Source organism: Salvelinus fontinalis, chromosome 5, assembly GCF_029448725.1.
Source record: "Salvelinus fontinalis isolate EN_2023a chromosome 5, ASM2944872v1, whole genome shotgun sequence".
In the NCBI taxonomy this organism is placed as follows: Eukaryota; Metazoa; Chordata; class Actinopteri; order Salmoniformes; family Salmonidae; genus Salvelinus; species Salvelinus fontinalis.
In genome coordinates this window covers 65,668,000-65,670,499 of record NC_074669.1, presented here as the reverse complement: position 1 = coordinate 65,670,499, position 2,500 = coordinate 65,668,000, and the positions used below count along the sequence as shown (strand labels likewise).

The 2,500-nt window shown below is 54.0% G+C and overlaps 1 protein-coding gene across 1 annotated transcript in view; it reads left to right on the top strand.

Moving 5' to 3' along the window:
• Positions 1-2,500, top strand: part of LOC129856042 (daf-12-interacting protein 1-like) — a 71,896-nt gene that overhangs the window by 10,899 nt on the left and 58,497 nt on the right. Inside the window, exons 7-8 of the mRNA XM_055924177.1 lie at positions 206-395; positions 1,099-1,350. Of these exons, the coding sequence (XP_055780152.1) occupies positions 206-395; positions 1,099-1,350 (442 nt within the window). The remainder of the gene's footprint in view (positions 1-205; positions 396-1,098; positions 1,351-2,500) is intronic.

Here is a 2,500-nt window from a genome sequence, read left to right as displayed (position 1 = left end):
GACAGAGTAGGAGGCAGTTCACTATGGGCACGCAATTCATCCAAAGTGAAAATGCTGCCCCCTATCCCTAAAAAGTTAATGACTCTCTCTCTCTCTCTGTGTGTGTGTCTCTCTCTCTCTCTCTCTCTCTCTCTCTCTCTCTCTCTCTCTCTCTCTCTCTCTCTATCTATCTATCTATCTATCTATCTATCTATCCCCCCATCAGTTGACTCAGACGGCGATGCCCCCAACAGGAAAGCAGATGTCCGTCGTGATGACATGTTAGCTCGTCGTACGTCGGCCGGTGAATCGCGGACCTTTGTTCCCTTTAACCAGTTCCTGCCCAATCGGAATGTCTCTGCCTACGTTCCCACCGCCAGACGCAGATCACGCCCCCAAGACGGAGAGCACGGCAGGTACACACACACACACACACACACACACACACACACACACACACACACACACACACACACACACACACACACACACACACACACACACACACACACACACACACACACACACACACACACATACACACATACATACACACACAAGGGGACGTACACGTACACACACATTGTCCCCCACAGACGTTAAAGATCCTTCCCTCCTTCTCTTCCCTCCTTACCTACTTCCCCTCCCTCCTACACTCCCTCCTTCCCTTCCCTTCCCACCTTCCCTTCCCTCCTTCTCTTCCCTCCTTCCCTCCTTCCCATCCCTCCTACACTGCCTCCTTCCCTTCCCTTCCCACCTTCCCTTCCCTCCTTCTCTTCCCTCCTTCCCTCCTTCCCCTCCCTCCTACACTGCCTCCTTCCCTTCCCTTCCCACCTTCCCTTCCCTCCTTTCCCTCCCCTTCTTCCCTCCCTCCCTCCCTTCCCTCCTTCCCCTTACACCCTAACTCCCTCCCTCCCTCCTTCCTCCTTCCCTCCTACACTCCCTCCTTCCCTTCCCACCTTCCCTTCCCTCCTTCCCCTCCCTCCCTTCGCTCCTTCTCCTTACACCCTAACTCCTTCCCTCCTTCCTCCCTCCCTCCCTCCTACACTCCCTCCTTCTCCTCCCTCCCTCCTTCCTCCTACACTCCCTCCCTCCCTCCTTCTCCTCCCTCCCTCCCAGTCTCCCTCAGCCCATCTTAGAGGAGGGAAGAGGGGGGGAGGGGGGAGGTCCCTTTAAGAGACCACCAGGTCCCCGCTCCAGAAACGCCAAGACAGTCACCTGGGCCCCAGATGGGGAGGGGCCTAAAGAGGAAGAGGGGGGTCTTGGGCAGGAAGAGGAAGTGTTGAAAAGGGAAGTAGAAGAACATCGGCGGCTGCAGAGGCTGGAGAAGGCAGGGATTAAAGTTCTGCCCGCTGTGATTCGCTACGGCAGGTCAGCAGGGCGGGGCATGTGGCGTGTCGGCCTATGGCGTGTGGCCTAAGCTGTGACATCACTGTGGTCAGCCTATGGCGTGTGGTCTATGCTGTGACATCACTGTGGTCGGCCTATGGCATGTGGTCTAAGCTGTGACATCACTCTGGTCGGCCTATGGCATGTGGTCTATGCTGTGACATCACTGTGCTTTTTAGTGCTTTTTTTCTCTCACTAATGGGATTAGTCATGTGGGAAGCTGGGAGAGCTGTCATTGGCTGCTGTCTGTTGTGGTCTTTAACTAGAGCTGTCATTGACCACCCTAACTCCCTCCCTCCCTTTAACTAGAGCTGTCATTGACCACCCTAACTCCCTCCCTCCCTTTAACTAGAGCTGTCATTGACCACCCTAACTCCCTCCCTCCCTTTAACTAGAGCTGTCATTGACCACCCTAACTCCCTCCCTCCCTTTAACTAGAGCTGTCATTGACCACCCTAACTCCCTCCCTCCCTTTAACTAGAGCTGTCATTGACCACCCTAACTCCCTCCCTCCCTTTAACTAGAGCTGTCATTGACCACCCTAACTCCCTCCCTCCCTTTAACTAGAGCTGTCATTGACCACCCTAACTCCCTCCCTCCCTTTAACTAGAGCTGTCATTGACCACCCTAACTCCCTCCCTCCCTTTAACTAGAGCTGTCATTGACCACCCTAACTCCCTCCCTCCCTTTAACTAGAGCTGTCATTGACCACCCTAACTCCCTCCCTCCCTTTAACTAGAGCTGTCATTGACCACCCTAACTCCCTCCCTCCCTTTAACTAGAGCTGTCATTGACCACCCTAACTCCCTCCCTCCCTTTAACTAGAGCTGTCATTGACCACCCTAACTCCCTCCCTCCCTTTAACTAGAGCTGTCATTGACCACCCTAACCCCCTCCCTTTAACTAGAGCTGTCATTGACCACCCTAACCCCCTCCCTTTAACTAGAGCTGTCATTGACCACCCTAACTCCATCCCTCCCTTTAACTAGAGCTGTCATTGACCACCCTAACTCCCTCCCTCCCTCCCTTTAACTAGAGCTGTCATTGACCACCCTAACTCCCTCCCTCCCTTTAACTAGAGCTGTCATTGACCACCCTAACTCCCTCCCTCCCTTTAACTAGAGCTGTTACT